This window comes from Perna viridis, chromosome 5, assembly GCF_037379345.1.
Source record: "Perna viridis isolate PV_CMFRI_1.1 ecotype Kerala chromosome 5, ASM3737934v1, whole genome shotgun sequence".
Classification (NCBI taxonomy): Eukaryota; Metazoa; Mollusca; class Bivalvia; order Mytilida; family Mytilidae; genus Perna; species Perna viridis.
This window is the reverse complement of record NC_142449.1, coordinates 1934800-1956508: the sequence shown is the minus strand read 5'-3', so window position 1 is coordinate 1956508 and position 21709 is coordinate 1934800. Positions and strand designations below refer to the sequence as shown.

The 21709-nt window shown below is 32.1% G+C and overlaps 1 protein-coding gene and 1 long non-coding RNA gene across 2 annotated transcripts; both read left to right on the top strand.

Moving 5' to 3' along the window:
• Positions 1–1174: 1174 nt before the first annotated feature.
• LOC148615570 (polycystin-1-like protein 2) lies at positions 1175–21630 on the top strand (the record flags this gene model as incomplete). Its single annotated transcript, XM_088581672.1, is given in 16 exon segments — positions 1175–1243; positions 2895–2995; positions 3466–3594; positions 4937–5010; positions 6740–6953; positions 8503–8832; positions 10632–10802; positions 12350–12580; positions 12907–13193; positions 13611–14141; positions 15262–15339; positions 15606–15937; positions 18152–18414; positions 18825–18982; positions 19037–19602; positions 19605–21630. Coding segments are annotated over 16 exon segments (3704 nt in total), but the record flags the coding sequence as incomplete, so codon positions are not given.
• Positions 8849–10650, top strand: LOC148615571 (uncharacterized). The gene is made up of 2 exons (XR_015922013.1): positions 8849–9321; positions 10412–10650. It is a non-coding gene; the product is annotated as an uncharacterized LOC148615571 (long non-coding RNA).
• Positions 21631–21709: the final 79 nt, after the last annotated feature.

Sequence of the window (21709 nt, the reverse complement as noted above, 5' to 3'; positions counted from 1 at the left end):
CACTATATCATTCAAGGAATGACTATGGTCTATGAACAAAAATTAACCTAATCGTATGGTGCACACCAAACAACCTATTTATTTTTAAGTACGCACCATGGGCATTAAGATTATTTCAGATAGACAGAAAAAATATAAGTCATTCTTTATAATTTCATTTTAGTATCAAAATTCAATCAGTTAATCATTAATAAAGGTTGCTGACGTCATAGTCACATGGTCTATGATATGATTGATAAATTTCTTTAGCCAAACCAGAAAGCGTGTTACTTCTGATATTAAATTATCACTTAATATCATTGTCATTGTGTTTGGTATGACCACTTTTTGTATCCTGCCACTCAGTGACCGAGGGACTTGGTAATTGTATCCATTTCTCTGGCTACATATCTACAAATTCTTGTAGACACATATCTCAAAAATCACTAAGCAGATTAATTTCATATTTGGTAGGATGAATTATTATCACTAGTCACAGGGAACTTTTAGCTACTGGTATGAATATTGTTAATTTTTACATCATTGCATTATAATGGAAATGTTAGAATAGTTGCTTCTAATCAAAGTTACCTACCCTTTTACCCTAGTGGAAATCAAAAGAATGTAATCCAGGGACAACGACCAGAAACAGACTCATATTACAAAGAACATAAAATAACCGAAATAACACAATAATATACGAAAGAGGAAAGAAAAATTATGACATTTTGAACAAATTGGTTCTCATGGTCATGCAGCAGATGGAGGCACTGTAATGATCCACGAATTCATGAGGACAACCATAAAACTTCTGTAGTGATGACTTCAACCTTAATAGAAAATAGAAAATATCTGGAATTTTAGAAATAAGAGAGTTGTGTTTTCTTTAATGTTTCATCAACTGCCTAATTCATTCAGTCATACATAAAAACAAATAAACTGTTTACCATGCTCTGCTTAGGCTACTAGCATCATGTTTCTGAGGTGGGATTAGCCTTAAACTTTCTTTATTTTTAAATTTCACAGTAAAGAGGCTTCTCTTATCTCTCTATGTTTTAATTGTTTACTTACTATTAAGAGTAGTATGTATGTTAGTTTTGCTTGTGATAAACATACATTAGTGCATGATTTATTTTTCTTATTTTGTGAACCTTTTCATGGGTATGACATAAAAGTAAAATCAAATATTTTACAGTAAGAAACTTCCTTGATACCTGTACATCAGCAGTGGATTCCTGCAGACAAGGCTTCACATGTGTTCAGGGTAAATGTATTAAAGCTTCGAACTACATTCTGCAATATATACCACTACCTGGAAGGGGACATACAGGGGCTGCTCTGGCTTCCAAAATTCTGTCGCCAGAAAAATCGCCAGCTGCCATTTTATGTCGCCAATTTTCAGAAATTAGAGCAAAAAAATTAAACATTTTTTTTTTTTAAATATGACAGTATTAAGACCACTGATAAATTATCTTTGTCAATTCATCAAAATAACCTCTCCATTCATGACATACATGTACACAAGATTCACTCTTGATGCATGAATGACGCAGGTTTTTAGCTCTAGTCTGTCACTTTCATATGCATAAAATAACAAAGTACTACTCCAGAAACAGGTATTTTACTTCTATCAAGGACTTCATTACTTTTCTCACATAGTCCCTGATTTTAAAGCATTTTACCTTTGTCCTTCAAGGTCTAATTTATCTTACAATATAATTTGATTTCTTTTTAATTTAACAAACTAGATTCTTTTTTTTTTTTCGTGATAAATTTTCTAACAAACTACATTTTGTACCATGGACCATTAATTGTGTCCCTGTTTAATTATCTTGGTATCGGAATAGTATTTCCTTAATTAGATTTTGGGAATCCCCATTCTATTTGTTTACCGATTTTTCCGCCAAAAAGTTACATGGCAAAAGTGTAAAACAAATGTCATCCATTTTCTTTCATCAATTCTTTAATTTCTAAGTGTTTAGACATCTTGATGGGATAATCGTTGTTTATTGGATTTAATTTATTCTGTTATTAGGTAAGTCTTTTTCTGAATGTATCACATGGTTAGACAGGGCTGTGAAGCTTGTATCTAGCCACGTGCATCTGGCCATATGTGTTTACCTTTGACCAGATGATGAGAGTTTTGATTGGCTCAATAATCTATTTATATTTGATTGACACCTCCCATGAGGATATTGTCAGTCACGGTCGTCTGGTCTAATTACCGTTAATTGCCTTCAGTCATAAATTGGTCATGGTCAGTTAACTCTGACCAGGTGCTAACATAATTTGATAATTAGAGAAAATATCCCTTGCTGATAAACTTCCTGTCAATTTTATTATACAAAACTTAGGCGCCAAGAAAATCACCAATTGGTTATTTTTGTCGCCAGATCAAATAAAAAATCGCAAATTGCGACATTGGCGCAGCCCAGCGCGACCCCTGGACATAGAAATAATTGTCTGTACATCTGTCAAACTTGTGGACACAACTTGTGAAAACAGCTCTACGGATTTTGTTCAAATTTTATATGTTTGTTAGTCACCCTGTGTAATTGATCTTATTGCTCTTCCATTTTTACAGGAGTTGTTGGACTTCGTTGAATTTGTACATGCTTCACTACAGCAACTCTTTTTGGACTCAACTTCTCAAAAACCGCTTGACAGATTTTGTTTACAGAAGTTATAGAACTTTTGCGCTTCAACTTTTTTTTATGGTGGCAGGGGGACATATGAATAATGTGTAGCAATCTTGTTAACATTGAATACAGCAAAAATTATTTAAATGTGTATGTTAAATGAATTAGTGAGTCTTGTGTGAGATCATATTTCCTTGGAATGCTCTATAGAATGACAATTAAGTTATAGTTACAAGCATTATTTTATGACTATCCCATTTTTTGTTCATTATTCAGCTGCTGTAGAACAAGTGAATGATGTTGCTTCCTTAGTTAATGGTACCATCAGTGTTTTTGCTTCTAATTCTACAAATTCTACTACAGAAGAGAAAATACAGGTATAATTGAATAACACTATAATAATCAAGTTTCTGTAACCCTTTTCCTGGTTGACTCCTCTTTCTCGTATCAACACAAGCTTTTTACAAAACTTTCTTCTTTAATGTGTTAAAACACCTTCTTGATCTCTTGCTAGAGCTCATCTGTGCAACATGACTCAAAAGAGCTATCTCAGAAGAGAAGCCACTGATACTTTTTCACATTTGGCACATTAGCCAATCAAAATTACTATTTAAAGCACCTAATGATGGGTCGCTTATGCTCATGTCCACAATTTGGCAGTCTTCGATTTTATAATTGTAGCTACTTATTCCTTATTTATACATAATATATGTGTTGAAAAGATAATTTTCCTGTTTCCATAGTAAAAACCTATTGTTATGGGGAGATGGCTTATTGAATAAACAAATGTTTATTATTTTCTTTCTTTTCCAAATAATGCAATAATAAGGAGTTGTTTATTTTTCAGAATATAGATACACTTATTAATACTTTAACTAGTATTCCTGTTGTAAACAACACTGAGGAATTGACATTTGTTGTAAAAAGTGTAGAAGTATTGTCAAATAATGCAGAATTCTTATCTGAAAGTGCTCAGGTAATTAAAAGAAACATATCATCTTAGATTTAAGAGTCCTTACCATTGAAACATTTTTTTGTTTGTTTATTTGCAGATATTTATGGAATATCTGTGTTCATACCTTTATTAATACCCCATGCAATAAGTTGCAAAGGATATAATGTTTTTGTCCCGTCCGTCTGTCAGTCCATCTTCAGTTTTCCTAACTTTTTTTCTAAACACTTGCAGATATTGATATAATTTTTGGTATATAAGTTCACCATGATAAGTTACAGGTCAAGGTTACATTTCGTTCCCTTCTGATAATTTTTATCAAAATTACAGGCCTTGAACTTAGCAAAATTCACAGAAAAAATGTTTTTCAGACTTTTTTTTTAAACACTTGCAGATATTGACATGATTTTTGTTATATAAATTCACCATAAGTTATAGATCAAGTGTTATTTTTGTTATGCTATGATGATTTTTATCAAAATTACAGGCCTTGAACTTAGCAAAATTCACAGAAATAACAGTTTTGCGGAATTTCTTTCTAAACGCTTGCAGATATTGACATGATTTTTGTTATATAAATTTACCTTGATAAGTTACAGGTCAGGACTAATTTTTGTTATGCTCTGATGATTTTTACCAAAATTACAGGCCTTGAACATAGCAAAATTCACAGAAATGACTGTTTTTCAGACTTTTTTTTCTAAATACTTGCAGATAATGACATTATTTTTGGTATATAAGTTCACCATGATAAGTTACAGGTCAAGTGTACGTTTTATTCTGCTAAGATGATAGTTACTTTTGATTAGTAAAACTCAAAGAAATCACAGTTTGGAGTTTGAAAGTACCATTCTGAGTAACAGAATTTAGTTAGAAGATAAAGGTCTAAAGCCTAAAAACACTCTTATTCCATTTTTTTATCGGAGTCCTTCTACATGTATTTCTCTTACGAACAAATTTACTTGAGTATCCAATATAGGGACACGTGGGGTATGTGAGCACACTCACTAAGGTTCTTTAATTCGTTTGTCTGTCCATCAATGAATAGCTCAAAAACACTTTGAGGGATTTTAACAACTTTTTGTGAATGTATACCCTACTCCTATCAGTTTTCTTTTTTGTCAATGTACTTTATTTGGTCAACTCATTTGCTAGGTAAAGAAGTCAACATTTTTTAACAACAATTGGTTCATTTATAGTTGATAGATCAATTCTTAATAGTAACCTTTTATTTGATGTTTCCACTTCCTTTTCTTATTTAGCTCTTGAACTATTACAAATAGTTACTGAGGTTACCACCCTGAAACATAATCAGTAAAAATACATTTTAAAAATATCTCAGTTAAGCGGCCACTTTTCTTTGCAGGATACGATGGTGGAATTTCTGAATAAGACTTTGGAAGAAAGCTCAGTCAGTGTGTCAGATTCCAATATAACTATGTATGTCTTCCTTTACATTTGATCACTTTTTTATGCAACCACAAAAATTGTGCAGTGTATAATGGTATGATACTGTCATCGTTATCTGTAGACACTTGATTTCATGCAATAACTTGAACAATAATTGTTTATCTTTCAAGGTTACAAACTACAAATGGAAGATTGATATTGTTTTTGGGGGGTTATGGCCCAAGGGACCAAAAAGGGACAAAAAAACTAGTATTTCATAGAATTTAACTGTGTAACTCCAGTAAAAGAATAGGAATATCTCGGATATTTTATACCACAATGGTCAGATAGATTGATTTTGGGGGTAAAGACTTGAACTTTGCAGAAATAAGGGGTCAAAAAGGGAACCAGAAACATGCAGTTTCCTAATGTCCAGACAATAAGTTGACTAATAGTAAATGAATCTCACGTAAAGGAGACTTTGATATGATTTTGATATAACCGATCTTCCACTTCAATACCAATAAATTTATAGGATCATTTTGGCCGTGAAAAACTGTGGTTAGAAGAAAAAAGAAACCCTGCAAATAAGTACTAGTACCTGCAAACTTGTTTCAAAATTGGAAATTGTAAAAAGAAGTATAATTACAGTACAGGGTCGAAATTAACGCTGGTCCGTGACCAGGAAAATTCCTGACAGACCAGTATTAACGCTGGTCCGTGAGCAGTAAAATTCCTGACAGAACAGTAGATTTTTTCTTCCAACTAGTTTGGTGGCTTTTTGAAATTTTATCACTGATTGGATTAAAAACGTACTTTGTGCTTGTGGCTTCTTTGGCAATTAGTTCTTAGAGGGGCATAATATTATTGTTAAATATTCTGAGTTAGAGACTTTGACAACAAATGGGAAAAGATGTGGAGATATCTGGAAGGGGTGAAACATTTGGAAAAGAAATAGAAGTTAACGATGAGGAGAGGCTGGAGAGGAATAAGATTTCTGCTGGATCAGTAGATTTTTTAGTCTACTGGTCCTGCTGGCTAGTTGAAATTTAAGGTTTATTTCTACCCCTGCAGTATAAGGACTTTGTTTGCTCTGTTTTATAAAAACCTGTCCACATATCATGCTGTTATGGCATACCCCTTTCTGTCAATCTATCCACATATCATGTTGTTATGGCATACCCCCATCTGTCAACCTGTCCACATATCATGCTGATGTGGCGTAACCCTTTTCGTGAACCTTTCCACATATTATGCTGTTATGGCGTACCCTTTTCTGTCAACCTGTCCATATATGCTGTTATGGCATACCCCTGTCTGTCAATCTATCCACATATCATGCTGTTATGGCATAGCCCTTTCTGTCAACCTGTCCACATAACATGCTGTTATGGCATACCCTTTTCTGTCAATCTATCCATATATCATTACTCTTTGACCTTAAGGGCGCACTTCCATGGAAATCCAAGTCACTTGGCAATTCTGTTTCTCGATTGGCCAAATACTGATAACTTAGTTGCATTTGAAAAAATTGTATCGAAAATTGAAACTGCGTACCATGTGTTACTGTAGAAATTCACAAGTAAAAAGAAAACAAATTTTACTGTGTCGTCTATGCTTTTTAAATATAGTACTTGTTAGACTAGGAAGCAGGTTAGAACTTTCAAGTTGCTTATTGTATCTAGGATGATACACAACTATAATGCATGCGATTCTGATAAATAATTTGGAGATGAAAAGTGAGAAATACCTTTGTTTATAGTCTATGTATTTTGTACAGGTCAATTTTTGAATCCGCTTCCAACTTCCTGGACCTATCCATAGATTCATGGGAATCTGTTTTATTTGATGATCCAGAAATATCTACTGATACACCCTTGAATGAACACAATGGAACAACTACAGACACAACTATTACTCCTCAATACTCCGGAGCATGTCCACCAATCTTTGCAGAGCGGAAAATATTGAGTGAAGAAAAAGTGGCTGAATTGGTTTGTATATCAATGATCAACTGAATTCTGTTAACTACTGTGTTACAGTATAATTTGTAAATATACAAGTGTGGACACATTGCTAGAGGTTTGCATTTGGACATGAATTGAATCTGCCAGAGGGGAAAAAAGGTCTCAATGAAAGAAACCCTTGAAAACATTTAGTTTATAACCTATCTGAAGTCATCTAATAGGGCATTAAGAATCACTGATGTCTCTATGAACATATTTCTGTTCACTTTTATTAGCTCACCTGGACTGTAGGTTCCAGTGAGCTTATGCCATCACTTTGTGTCTGTCATCTGTGAACTTTTCCCATTTTGCTCAACTACATAAAAACCTGATGACCAATTTTTAACCAAACTTGGTAGAAATTATGTATGCAAGAGCCTTTACGGTCAAAGTACAAATTTGGGGTGAAAATCTGTTGACCCATGTTGGAGTTATTGCCCTTGAGAGACATAAGAAATATGTTTTTAGCATATTCAGCCAATATCTTGAAAACTATGATAGATATAATGAAACTTTCAATTGATGAAATGATCCTTATGATAAGTCCTACAAAAGTCTTCTGGAATCAAAATTTTTGGACAACTCCTTGTTAGAGTTATTGCTTTTGAAAGGCAAAAAATTAACTAGGTGGATCATTCCAGCTCCTGGGAGCCTCTTGTTGATGTTTTTTGGCTATTTTTATACACCCCTATACTTCAAACAATAACTCAAAAACGTTTTCACCAATTTTAATGAAACTTTAGTTAATTGTTCATATCTATTGACGTTAACTCCCTTTTGATATTTATATATATCAGATTTTTCAATTCCGTGGTATGAATTTTTTTATTTAAAAAAGGGGGATTTTCAGGTTTTTGGACAAAAAATTCACTTTTGATTTCGCTTGATGAAAATGGTGACCAAAATTGGCAGAATTAAAAGGGACAAGTATAAGATATGATACAATTTTGGTTCCACTTGATTAAATTAGATGCCAGCCAGAGGCCATTTAAGCTTTAAATGATTAAATGATATGACCACATGATTTCAAGTTCTCCAGGTGAGCCATTCAGGCTCTCTAGAACCTCTAGTTACATTTTCTAATTATTATGTAGCTTCCTGGTGGTGATCGCTGATTTAGATGGACTGATGGGCCCTCTGCTCTCTGTTCAACAAACATGTTTTTCAATATACATTGTAACTAAGCAGTTAAATTTACTTGCAAATTGTGCAAATTTTAGTGAAAGTCTTTTTTTGTATTTTTTTAGTAAATGTGGTTTAAAGAATAGAATGGCAAATCATACCTAGTGATGATGAAACCAAGCTATAAGTGCCCCTTCAGTAACAAGCAGTTAATAAATGTGTTACTCCTGTGGTGTGATATACCTTGAGTTATGTTTTATATTTCTTAAAACAATTATTAATTTATGATAATCTTTGTAAATAAATGTCATCTAGTTAAATATTAATCAGAAAAAAAGTTAGGCATTGCAGCATATAAAAATATAAATTCTGTTGTGACTGTAAACCTCACCACTAAAGTCTATACTTTTTATAGAAACAGAGAACAGAAAAGATTCTCCATACAGTCAATAAGCTTGCAGATACTCTTCTGGATGAAATGGGAGATGAGCCTAGAAAACTAGAACTATCAACCAATAGTATCTCATTATCACTAGTAGTGGATACATTTAATGAAAATACAACAAAGTCATTTGAAGCTGAGATTGATGAGATTGGTGAGATTGATGAGAATGATGAGATTGATGAGATTGATGAGAATGATGAGATTGATGAGAATGGTCGAATACTAGTTAGCTCATTTAAGTTTCCACATGAAGCTTCAAAGAGTCTTCCATCTTTAGAAAACTTAAGTTTTAGACTAAAGGTAATCATCACTATTTTGAAAAAAGTTATGTTTACAATTTTGAAAAGTTGTTATTGACTTTTTAATACACATTTTTGATTGATGTATTAGGTTTGTCAGTTCATCTCTATGATACAAAATAACTTGAAGATGCTTTTATTGATATATTGGTTCAACATCCATCCTCTATTTTTGTTTTTTTTCTCTTAAGGCTATAAAGATAGGCATACCATATGCTTAAGTTCAGCTCTTAAACATATGGTTTAAAAACTCCTTCTGACTCTACTTTGCTCATAGCTATTAGCTGTATCATAACAGAACATTGATCAGTATGCTGTAGTACATAACTTCTTCAGATGGTATTGCATAAAAAGAATCCTTTTGTTTGAGACCAAACGTCAATGTATATAACAACACCATCAGTTGCCCTGGACCTACTAGACTACAAGAACAGGAGAGTGGATGTTAAAAGACTACAGGATCCTATGGACATTAATATTCCAAATGATGGTATATTATGTACTGTAAATACTGGGGATTAAAACTTACTCTGAAAGTACTTTTATTTGTGGATACCAATTTCCATGGTTTGGGGAAAAATGATCCGTTCATAGGTTCTAAAATTCCTGGATTTGACAACTCTATCATACAATCAAATGGGAAATTTCCTTTTTGTTCGGAACCAAATTTTGTTGTTTACCAAGCCCAAATTGGTACCCCATGAACAATGATACTTTCACAGTGCAACTATTTGTATGTTTTCAAACACTTAAGTTAGTTTATCTTTATGTCATTTATCAATGCAAGAGAGTGTCCTAGGCAATCTTTGTTTGTCACTCAATTAAGAGTCCCATAAAAGAGTCCCTTGTCATATGGTGTCTGTTTTTTCCTTTAGACTGTCACATGTTCTGTATGTGGTCTATGAGTACCCTGTGTGACTGCCACATGTAATATATGGTGTCTGTTTTTATACCTTTGGACTGTCACAGGTACTGTATGGTGTCTGTTTTCATTCCTTTGGACTGTCACAGGTACTAAATGGTGTCTGTTTTCAATCCTTTGGACTGTCATAGGTACTATATGGTGTCTGTTTTCTTTCCTTTGGACTGTCACAAGTACTATACTGTGTCTGTGATTATCCTGTGTGACTGGGGATTACAGGTAGATTTTGTACTAATTACTGTATGCTAAATGATTTTACAAATTTTTATTGTGCATGACAGGGAAGAAGAAATTACTTGTAGCAATTTACAAATTATTCTAATTTCAATACCTTTATTAAGAAAAGTTATGTACCTTTATTAAAACAGTTCAGGAAAGCTGTTTGCTATTTTTCCCACTCCTGTGAACGTAATAATTTTTGAGGATGTGCTAAAATTTAAATACTTTTTGGGTTTGACAGAAAAGTGTGAAAAATAGTACTATGATAATAATTAATTATTAATTTGTTCATACTATATAATTAAAACAACTCTTTTACACTGCCAGAAGTGATATATTTACTTTATTAACAAGAGGAACATCTCTTTAAAATACTTAAAGGTTTGATAGAACTTAGTAAGTTTTGTTTTATCTACTATTTTTTTACCTTTTTTTTAAGATGATGTAAACTTTCAAGATTTCATGATTGAAACTTCAAAAAAGACAAGTGAAGAAATGTTTTTACGTTGCATAGTTAAACAACCTAGAACTTTGATTTATAAAATATTTATAAGAACAGATTCTCCCAGTTACAATATTACTCTAAAGTAACTTGGCTAGAAAAGTGACCATAGAGGATGTACTATCTGGGGAAGAATTAGATAGTAACGAAACAGTGATATCCAAGAAGTCCAGTAATGAAGATATGCAATGGAGTATTGGATTTTTACCTGTTTATTGATTCAACAGCTGATCATTACCCTAACATATCAATCAGGATAGCTTCTGTTGGTCTAAGCTGTAGATACTGGGATAAACAGAAAGGACAGTGGCTCACTGATGGATGTAATGTAAGATACAGGGGATGTCAAATGGCCAATTTGGGTTAACAGAATTATGTATTTACTAAGATCAGATGGAAAATAGAATAGATTTTGGTAGTAAACTCATACATTTACAAATGATTTCATAGACCTGCACTTTAATGTTCACATGTGTTAAAGAAATTTCAGACTTAAGTATATGCAGGTCATTTTTGTCAGATTTTTTGAACTCCTCTGGTTTTATCCATTTTATAGCATTAAAAGGAAAGACCACCTTTGCATTAAGTTATGCTCTTACGAAAAATTATACCCACGTAAACAAAAACAAGTAACCTTTTATGCAAAATGCACTTTTGTAAAATGTGCAAAGCTATGCAAAATTTGAGATCTTTGAAATATATGTGGATAGCCATCTTGCAGTACTCTCCTTTCTTATGGAAGAACATAAACAGAATTTATTGATTTTTACTGACGGCTTCTGATTGGCTTGTGACATCACTCAGTCAGTTTGGTACTGATACAAGCACTGCAAATAACATGTAAACAAAGAATATTACATAAATATTTCTATGATCCTGTTTATCCAATAACCAAAATATGCTGTCTTGTCAAGCTTACGATTGCACAAATGATAAAAGAGAAATATTTAAGGTTTTTTTTACTAGCAACACAAACATTCTTTGGAAGTAGCCACTAGATGTTCCTCAGAAATAATAGTCTTCTGGCTGCTAATCCCGTTGTTCGTCAATACTGTCTGACATTTGCTTAGATGTCGTACCTCTTCTGTTTATTTCAGGTTTAAATTATAGGGTAAAAGTCCCAAATTTGCGCTTTCTTCAGACATTGTAATCAATTACATATTAACTTAATAATATCACAGCTCAACCGATCATGGTGGCGCCACAGGGTGGGAAATTCAAATTCCTTATATAAATCGTGATTAATTAGATAAAAAAGGGAATTTTTTTTGTTTTAATTCAATTTTCATGAACATTTAACAGATTAGTTTCAATATTTATGACTTGCACAATAACATAGTCTTCTCCTTTAATATTTTTTGTTTAGTGACCCCTACTTTTCTTTTCATAATTTCCTTAAACACATCTTAAAATGTTATTTTGGAAGTTTTTATGAAATGATCCAATCTTTGTTATTTCTTCAGTATTTTTATTAGATAAAACCTATGGAAAATCTATAGAAATCCTTTTCTTGCCATAAATTCAAATGCTTATATATCAAAAACCACCCATCTATTTTTTTCTTCTTGTTTGTTATTGCATGAAAGATCTTAAAAGATTTCACACCCATTTGAAATCCTTTTTATTCTTTTTTTAGAGCAGCTAACATCCTCAAGTTAGATGAAAAATTAACCATTTCTTCTAATATTTTTTTAAATCATTTATTTAAAAAATGTCATTGCCTTTAATAAAGCTGACCCTTTAGTGAAATACATTAACTGGAAGAATAGCTCTTGCATCATTTTAAATAATATTATACCTTATATCTCTATGTTAAACACTGTGATCCAATGTAGTCCCTATATATATATATACATTTCTTGTATATTTTTATAGGTTTCTCGTGATTCTAGTCTTGACTTGGCCACTTGTAAGTGTAACCATTTCACAGATTTTGGAGCTGGATATTTTGTATTGCCAAACATTGTTGACCCAATAGCAGATGCTTTGCTATTTCTTTCATTTTTTGACAATCCAGTGATAGTATCAACAACTATCCTGTTATGGATGCTTTATCTTCTGTTACTGTATTGGGCAAGGAAGGTTGACAGAAAAGACCAGTCAGAGGTAAGTGATGTAGATTTTGACGTTTGTTTTTTTCTATCATAGTAAATACATTTTTATATAAGTTTGTTATAGATTCAGTAGTGTTACTACACTATGCCGATATATTAATATTCAGTACCTGTTATGTATAAGTAGAAATTATGTAACTCCAGACTCCTTCAGATAATTACCAAATTTTAAAATGATTTTAAGCAAAAGTTTAACCAGTTGCATTACCATTTTTTTTGTTGTTTTATTTTTTACAATAAATATCGTTGTTAATTCTTCGCATTAATTGTAAGCTATGATATACTTCTTCACTCCACATGTACTGTATTTCACTTCAGGCTGTTGTTTTGACACCTTACCCTAGTGACCCTAAGCAGGAGTATATATATTTGATGTGTTTAGTAACAGCATGGAGAATGAAGGCAGCAACTACTGCTCATGTGTCATGTTATATTGAAGGGTACAAAGGGCAGAGTCCTAAACATTGTTTAACACAGTTTGATGGAACACGTACCTTGTTTCAATCTGGGTCTGAGGAGTGGTTCCTTATAACATCAACATTTGACCTTGGTGAAATCAAGTGTGTACATGTATGGCATGGTAATAGTGGATCCTCTCCATCATGGTTAGTACCAGTAATAATAATAAATGTGTTTTAACTCTCGGCCAAGTTAAGGGGTATATTGACACACCCTTTGTTTTGCCTGCCTTATCTTTCTGCCCATAAACCTCTGAAGTGTAACACCATGTATAAACTATTTTGTATAGATTACAACAAATCATTTTAAATTTAGATTTAGTATTTATATCTCAAGCCCTAATACACCTTTATGTGAAGACATTGTTTCACTATAATAGAAAGACTCAAATTAAAGTACTACATACTTGATTAAGCTTAACTATGCCAAAAAAAACCTATGTGTATTGGTTAGTGCATGCTCCTATTGGTTTACGGTAACTATGACATTTTTCAATTTTTTAGCTGCACTCATGAGTTCACTATATTCATTTCTACCAAGGACATCTTTTATTCAGTTTCTAGGCTTCTGTCAAGAATTATTATAAAGGATTTACAAACTGATGTGTTGCACCATTTTCTCTGTAATGCTTGGCTAGATTTATATAAGGGGGTTACTAAGGTAATATTATCCAGGATTTCAGAAGATGAATTTAAAATGTTGAGAAAAGATCAGTTTTTTATGAGAGTTGAAGAAGACCTAAGAACTGGACATGTTATTTTTAGCATCATTTCAAATAATGGAGGTACCAACTTAACAAGGACACAGCGCTTATCTTGTGCATGGTCAATAATGCTATGGACAATGTTAACTTGTTTGATGTTTCAAGGAATACTTACTGATGATGACATTTCTACAGAAATTTCTGGTGTTGAGTTTTCTATCTCTATAAAAGACATCATAATTGGGATTCAGAGTAGCATAATCATGGTTAATTATATCATAGTTCAGGTCTTCCTTAGAACTGCAAGGAAAAAAATAAGAAATCGAAAGTACACTGAAAAGACAACACCTGGATTGGCTGATATAGTAAGCAATATTAAAGGCAGAAAAATGTAAGTTATAGTTCTTGTCTAAAATATGGAGGTATTTCTTTGTATTAAAATAGATTAAAATTTATTATTTTTCATTTCATGCTTTATACTGGAAAACACCTTCAGTATGTTTTATATATGTTCTATATTAAAAATAAAGTTATGGAGAAAGATTGACCAAATGTGTTCACCTACTCATGATTGGCATTTTGACATCAAGCAAGATTAAGAAAGAACTAAATTTTATGAAACAAGTTTCAAATTTTAATCTCTGTATGCAATTAAATGACCATTTTCATTTTTTGAATCCATGTTCTTTGCACGCTGCTGTATAGAGGGTAATGTTTGCTCATTTTTAGCGTATTTCAGTAGTCTGTCTTAAAGAGCCAAAATAACCTACGTAAAATATTTATTCTGGGCTTAAGTACTTGAGAAATTTAAGTATCTGCCAAAATCAGGAATGGCAAAATTTTTTGTATACCTTTTTTGCCTAAAAATTGCCAAATTTTACATCAACCAAAATAACTCAATATACGATAAATTCCATACATTAATTTACAGTACATGTATTAGTTGAAATCCTTGCACTAGGCTTACTTTCCAATATACTAGAAGATATGATTAATATTTTGGATTTTGTTTCCTAATCAAACAACTAGCCTTGATTGTGATTTTAAACTTAAGTATGCGTTAAGATATAACTTGTATAGTACTGATATGTTTCCAATGACATAGGTTTCCACGGTGGATGATATACTTTGCTTGGACCTTTGTCACCATCACATCTCTCATTGCTATATACTTTGTTATGTTGTAGGCTCCCATAGTGGATGATACACTTTGCCTGGACACTTGCCATCATCACATCTCTCATTGCTACACACTTTGTCATGTTGTAGGCTTCCATGGTGGATGACATACTTTGCCTGGACACTTGTCACCATCACATCTCTCATTGTTACATACTTTGTCATGTTGTAGGCTTTCATGGTGGATGATACACTTTGCTTGGACACTTGTCACCATCACATCTCTCATTGCTACATACTTTGTCATGTTGTAGGCTTCCATGGTGGATGACATACTTTGCCTTGACACTTGTCACCATCACATCTCTCATTGTTACATTGTCATGTTGTAGGCTTTCATGGTGGATGATACACTTTGCCTGGACACTTGTCACCATCACATCTCTCATTGCTACACACTTTGTCATGTTGTAGGCTTCCATGGAGGATAATACACTTTGCCTGGACCTTTGTCACCATCACATCTCTCATTGCTACATACTTTGTCATGTTGTAGGTTTCTATGGTGGATGATATACTTTGCATGGGCCTTTGTCACCATCACATCTCTCATTGCTACATACTTTGTCATGTTGTAGGTTTCTATGGTGGATGATATACTTTGCATGGGCCTTTGTCACCATCACATCTCTCATTGCTACATACTTTGTCATGTTGTAGGTTTCTATGGTGGATGATATACTTTGTATGGGCCTTCGTCACCATCACATCTCTCATTGCTACATACTTTGTCATGTTGTAGGCTTTCATGGAGGATAATACACTTTGCATGGGCCTTCGTCACCATCACATCTCTCATTGCTACATACTTTGTTATGTTGTATGGATTAAAGTTTGGTTACAATAGTAGTCTAGAATGGCTGGTATCTTTCATCACTGCATTCTTTGATGATGCAGTAATTTTTGAATTTGTTCAGGTCACTGTCATAGCATTTCTATTTATCTTTATTCTAAGAAGACCACATAAATATGGAAGTTCACCAACAACAGTTCTGAAGAAAAGCAGTGGTTAGTTTACAACAAGATTTCTAGAAGAACACAACTAGTAATATATATAGGTTTCATAATGAAAGTTGAATATCGCAAAATATAAACTCAACATATTTAGTTTCAACATCATAACAAAGGAGCCTACAAGTTAGTTATTATCTATAAATTAAATAAAACGAGTTGATATTTTGTGATTAAAACCCTTTTTCTCTATGATTCATTTGGGATGTTATGGCCACTTGATATTTTGTATCTGTCATGGCAGAAATTCTATCAATCAACTGTCTATGATGTCACCAGCAACAACAAAGTTTTCATATCACTAGTTTGTAACACAATGTCCATGGTGATATTGCAAATATTAAGCCATCCAAGAAGTAGATGGAAGAACTAAATTATAGAGAATTATATGCATATTAAAAAATGCTAATTACCAGTCAGTTTTATACTAAATTTTCATTTGCTGTTAAACACTCTTCCCAGCACACCAGGGGATAAATTTATGGCTGGTACAGTAAAAATTAGAGTAATTAATTGTGGGGTATGGCATGCCATCTTGTAGTTTATTTACATTGTGATCTAGACCATCATATATCCATCTGAACGATAATTAAATTTACTGCTTGATTTATAATCAAGATACATATGTACATGTTTAGTATGAATATATTCTAAAAGCTATATACACAGCTTTGATTTTTTGTTTCAAGTTTTGAATTAAACTTTCTATCCCTAAAAATCCTCAATTTATCAAAATTACAGGATATCATTATTATTAGGTCAAGTTTTTATGATATATTTGAGTAGAACTTAAACATTTTTCAATTTTGCAGTAACAAAGTTTTAACTTGAACATGTAAAAATCTTTATATTGATTATTTCCCTTTGGAGTCCTCTGACAGTAATATATTCCTTTATGCACATCTAATATGATACCTATCCTTCTGATAAAATTTCATCAAAATCCTGTGAGTTGTTTAGGAGGAGTGTGTTTACAATGTTTTAACATGTAAACCATTAATTGAAGGTTTTAACATGTAATACCTTTAATTTGGATTGACTCCCTTTGAAGTCCTTTGACAGTGATTATAGATTATTTCTTGCACATCTACATATGATACCCAACCTTCCTATAAAATTTCATCAAAATCCCTTGACCTGTTTAGGAGGAGTTAAGCTTACAAGAAATGTGGACAGACAGACAGACTGGATCATATTCCTATATACCCCCCACTTTCTTTGTTGAGGTATAAAATGTAAATTAAGGACATGATGACACATTGATAACTAACATCTAATTGTGGACAGGGCCATGAAATCATGAAATCTGCAGCGAGGATAGGACATTTGAAAGTCTACTTATGAAGCTTCCAATCATTTAATTTTTATGTATTTTTTACTCAGTATATTTAGGATACTTGTGTATTCCAGCTAATTACATTCAAAATATCTTTTGGTCCAATTAGTTTGTGGTCAACATTTTGACTGTATTAATACTATCATATCATTTGGTCCAATTAGTTAGCGGTCAACATTTTGACTGTATTAATACTATAATATCTTTTGGTCCAATTAGTTTGCAGTCAACATTTTGACTGTATTAATACTATAATATCTTTTGGTCCAATTAGTTTGCGGTCAACATTTTGACTGTATTAATACTATAATATCTTTTGGTCCAATTAGTTTGCGGTCAACATTTTGACTGTATTAATACTATCATATCTTTTGGTCCAATTAGTTAGCGGTCAACATTTTGACTGTATTAATACTATCATATCTTTTGGTCCAATTAGTTTGCGGTCAACATTTTGACTGTATTAATACTATAATATCTTTTGGTCCAATTAGTTTGCGGTCAACATTTTGACTGTATTAATACTATAATATCTTTTGGTCCAATTAGTTTGTGGTCAACATTTTGACTGTATTAATACTATAATATCTTTAGGTCCAATTAGTCAACATTTTGACTGTATTAATACTATCATATCTTTTGGTCCAATTAGTTTGCGGTCAACATTTTGACTGTATTAATACTATAATATCTTTAGGTCCAATTAGTCAACATTTTGACTGTATTAATACTATAATATCTTTAAAGGATATATTTGTTTTGGATGTTGAGTTTGGCTGACGTTTTGTTGTTCATTACTTAGTATTAGGTGGGTGACTGTCTCATACCACATCTCCTTTTTTTTTATATATGTATTTTAATATTTTGTTTTACAGATCAAAACATCAAACAAAAGAAGCTAAGTTATGATGAGCATGTCTCTTTCATTCCACCTCCTATTTCCAAGAAAAGAATGCTTGAAGCAAAGGAAGAGTATGAGCTCCACAAACGAATTAAAACAAATCTTCAGGACATTTCCTTGTATTTGTTGTTTACCTTTCTTCTTTTATTTGTTGTCCACAGCAATAAATCAATAGAAAAATGTTTCCATCAAACTGAAGTTGTGAAGCAATTAATTGGTTTAGATAAATTCAAACAGGTAAAATATCCATATTTTTCATTGGTATTAGTGAGGTCCATATGAGATTTATTATTTTTTTTACCTTGCCAGTAAAATTTTCTAATTTGCAAATACAATATGTTACACTGCTCTAACAAAAATACAAGGAAAAAAAAAGTTATTTTAAGAGGGACTGTCCATATAATCTACTTAATGAAATTTCAAGGTTGTTTTATTCTTGCTATTTTCACAATTATTGTATTGAATATTTTCTTTATGAAAGATTATAATACAATGACAAAAAATTGCAAATATAAAACTGCATAAAAGTTGATTGGAAAGCAGAAGGAAAAAAAGATAACACATAGATTTGTCTGTTCACAGCAATTTTTTAAACTTGAAAAGTTATATGTTGTATATCTTCATTTTTATGTTCTATTTTTACCCAGACAAGTATGTCTGAGGACATTTGGATGTATATTAACAATACACTAATGCCTACTCTAGAAAGAACATTACTTAATCATGTGAAAGAAAAAACTGCAGAAAATGGGTTCCTCTTGATAGGCATAGTTCGTGTACGACAAATTCGTGTAGAGGAATGTAAGTGAAAATGTTACGCTCTAGCATAAAGCATTCAGATATCTCATGTTTAATTTAGGATTTTATGTCAACAAATAGCATTTATGAATTTGCAAAATGTAATATGTATCATCTACACTAATTATTTTTTCTCCAATAAGCTCAGAAAAGTCGCTCTGTCAGATGTGAGAATATCTAATAATACAAAATCTCACTTTTTTGGCAGTTTTTATATGAATCACTTAAAAAAATCATGGCATAGGACAACTCAAAGAACAGATTCATGGGATGAATGGACGTACCGAAGTTCCCTAGATATAATGGCAGTTCCTTTCATTGGTCAGTTGACTATATATGGGGGTGGAGGGTACATTGTGGAACTTAAACCTGAGGAAACAAACATAATAACTAATTTACTGAATTATAAATGGTTTGATGGAAGAACAAAAGCTGTGTTCATAGAACTTACATTGTACAATGTTAATGTGAATTTATTCTCTTCCATCATGATGGTGGTGGAGTATTCAATAACTGGTGGATTGTTAAAGTCAGGAGAAATATTTACCACCCCACTATCATCTTATAGAACTAGCCAAGATGTGACCAGGATTGTATTTGAATTCATCTTCTGTTTTTCTACATTTTTTCCCTATATATTGAATACAAGAAAATCAGACAGACTGGTATAGAAATGTACATAAGGAGATTTTGGAACATTATGTCAATACTTCAGTTAATTCTATGTACTATTATGTCAATACTTCAGTTAATTCTATGTACTATTATGATGGCATTTTATATGATAACATTCTATTAAGATTTGGGATTATGAGGCCCTCAATAGGGATTGATATTTAAAATTAACCTTTTCCAATATAAAATGTTGGATGAAATATTTCAAATAATATCATTGACAAGGGTAACAAATGTTTCTTGCAATAGTAATTTCATTTTCACTTTTTTAAAATAATTATAAAATGTATGTATACAACTGATTATTATTATGAATAACAAGTTATTTTGTTTCAGTTCTATTCAGTCATAATCATTGAAGTTTACCCTGTGTCATTATTTTTTTTTAATTCCATGTATTAATCTAATTCAGATAATAATAACCAAGAAATGTACTCAATTGTAGCTACAAAGTCAGCTCATGGCTCACATGACAAATTGGGCAGAGCTCACTAACGTCATATAAGGCAATGTCTGTCAGCTTCATTTAACAAGTGAACTACAATGACAAGTTCAATTCTTGCAGCGAACTTTCTAAGGATCTGAAATGAAATTTTTCCCCAAATTTTACATTTCCAGTTTTACAAAATCTTCTGCAAATGAGTTAGAAATATAAAAAAAAATGTTTGGTAGAGTCAGACTGGAGTTTAATGGATATTAAGTGGAGTGTACTAATAGGATAATTAATTGGAAAGAGTGAATAATCAAAATATGATCACGAGTGCCGAAGAACGCCTAGATTTAACGAGTCTGCAGAACTTGTTCCGCGCACGTGTTAAATCTTAATGCGTTCTTGGCATTTGTGATCATATTTTGGTTATTCACAATAACCAATTGATTATCCTATTTTTTATATAGAGTTTCTGCATTGTTATTTTCAACATTAATTTAAAATTTTGTGAACGGTGGATTGATATTCGTGTTGTGACGTTTTGGCAGGAGAAAGCGTGAGAGTGAAATTACCGAATTTATTTCACACTGTGAATTGTCGAAAAAAATTACACTGGGAACTTTCGGTAAATCACTGCTATCTATATAATAAATAGTGATCATGGTGTCTGTCTGTTTGTCCGTCCCCAGTTCTATTCCACAACTCTTCTGATACGGCCAGATGGAATTTGATGAAACTTTTACAGATTCTTTATGACATGATGTCATTGTACACCTCCTAAAAAAATTGTTAAAAACAATACCAAATGATCTATGCTTGAATACCATGAGCCACCCCATAATGGGCCTTGTAATCCCATCTTGATTGATTGTTGTTTTAGTCCGAGGTGTGAAAAAATTAAAATGTTGGAGAAACATGAGTAAAGCATATAGAGATATCTAAAATTTTGTAGGAGAGGAGTCTGGGAAATTTAAATAGAATATAAAAGTCAGTATAGATGCTGGCTAAAGCTATTCCCAAGAGCATTAACTGTCAATATACAAACACTGAAGTTTAAGTGATAGTCTCTGTAAGAATCAGACAGAGGGTGAAATATGATATGAAAGAAAGTGTTATTTGACCTTTTGAAGCATTAGAACCAAGAATATAGGAGAAGATTTTCCATATCATGTTGGTTTTCATTGAAATGCACTGAAAATGAACATTTCATGTGCAGATGACTCTGTCCATATCTAATTTTTCCCATCATTCTATTGAAAAAAAATTATGAACAAATCCAGTGACATACAGATAAATTAATGGCCTTTTCATTAAGATAAATCATCCTTAAGTAAAATATTGTCAGATAAATGGGTTTTTTACATGCTTGTTTCTGATTTTTCCCATTTTGCCTGATTCTTCTAAATACTTGCATTTAAAAAATTTGTTTTTTTCTCTTGTCATATATTATTGTGGTTGTTATTTGAGTTTCTTCACTTAATGTTTTATTATAAAAAATGACTTATTTTACATGTACTTGATATTGTTTTGTTTAATAAAAGTTTCTTTTTATGGTATTTTATTTTGCTATACAATGAATTAGCACAGTCAGTAGAGGTGTACATTGATTGTTAAATTAACCACTCACTT